A 1,300-nucleotide genomic window follows, 5' to 3' on the forward strand; every position below is an offset into this window, starting at 1 on the left:
CCTTCCTTCGCCGCCTGCGAAGTGTCACTGGCCTATTTTTAGCCCCAGTGCCATGCGTTCGCGCTGGCGGCGCCTGCTCTCTCCATGATGCAGCAGTTTGTGCTAAATATACCCGCCCCGGCGACTCAGCACCCAGGAATAGCTGGGGGGGGGGGACAGATGCTGGGGGCTACACCCCAGCCATGCCCCCCTTCCCTGTGCCCGCCAGCACCCCAAGTGCTGGGGATGCACCCCAGGATGCGGGCGCTGCTGCCGCCGCCGTCCCCTTGCCACCCTCCCTGCAGCCTGAGCTGGGATTAACGATGAGGTTAATTGGCTTCGAGGGCCTCAGCCGCTTAGCGCTCACCCGTGGGGTGATCCCTGCTGCCCCACTCTCCCTCCATCCCCCCCCCCAGGTGTGGCAGATCCCCGATTACGTCCCCGTGCGCAACATCACGGAGCCGGTGGTGACGCTGGAGGGACACTCCAAGAGGGTGGGCATCATCTCGTGGCACCCCACCGCCCGCAACGTCCTGCTCAGCGCAGGTAAGGGGGTCCCGGGTCACCCTCCCTGGGGGGTGGAGGGGGTTCCGTGGGGTGACGGGTGTCCTCCCCGATGGTCCTCCACAGGCTGTGACAACCTGGTGATCCTCTGGAACGTGGGCACGGGGGAGATGCTGCTGGTGCTGGAGGACATGCACACCGACCTCATCTACAACGTGGGCTGGAACCGCAACGGCAGCCTCCTCGTCACCACCTGCAAGGACAAGAAGGTCCGCGTCATCGACCCCCGCAAGCAGGAGATCGTGGCGGTGAGTGTCCCCGCCGTGTCCCCCCACCATCCCACCATGGGGTTCCCCCCCCACTATCTCTGCCTGCCTGACCCTACTAACCCCCCCGCACCCGCGCGTCTCTGTCTTTGGTTTTAACCCGCTAACGGCCGGCGCAGGAGAAAGACAAACCCCACGACGGCGCCCGCCCCATCCGCGCCATCTTCATGGCTGATGGCAAGATCTTCACCACCGGCTTCAGCAAGATGAGTGAGCGGCAGCTGGGCCTCTGGGACCTGGTACGAGATGGTGGCTCCTGCCCAGCCAGCGCCGCCCCGGGGACACACCGGGTACCGGGGATGCTCAACCCCGGGGACACACCGGGTACCAGGGATGCTCTCCAGCAGCACGTGCACCCCCAGAGCCTCACACACTCCCCAGGAACAGGACTCAGCAGCCGTTTTGGAGGACAGATCCGGGCTCCCCATCACTTTCCCCCCTTTCCCCTGCCCCCTGCTGACTCTCTCTCCCCCCCCACCCCCCCCCCCCCC

General features: G+C 66.2%; 1 protein-coding gene across 1 annotated transcript in view; it reads left to right on the forward strand.

Annotated features, from left to right (window-relative positions):
• Window positions 1-1,300, forward strand: part of CORO6 (coronin 6) — a 5,714-nt gene that overhangs the window by 1,022 nt on the left and 3,392 nt on the right. Inside the window, exons 3-5 of the mRNA XM_014953047.1 lie at window positions 396-525; window positions 610-791; window positions 929-1,048. Of these exons, the coding sequence (XP_014808533.1) occupies window positions 396-525; window positions 610-791; window positions 929-1,048 (432 nt within the window). The remainder of the gene's footprint in view (window positions 1-395; window positions 526-609; window positions 792-928; window positions 1,049-1,300) is intronic.

The sequence above is a fragment of the Calidris pugnax genome, unplaced genomic scaffold (assembly GCF_001431845.1).
Source record: "Calidris pugnax isolate Ruff unplaced genomic scaffold, ASM143184v1 scaffold133, whole genome shotgun sequence".
Classification (NCBI taxonomy): Eukaryota; Metazoa; Chordata; class Aves; order Charadriiformes; family Scolopacidae; genus Calidris; species Calidris pugnax.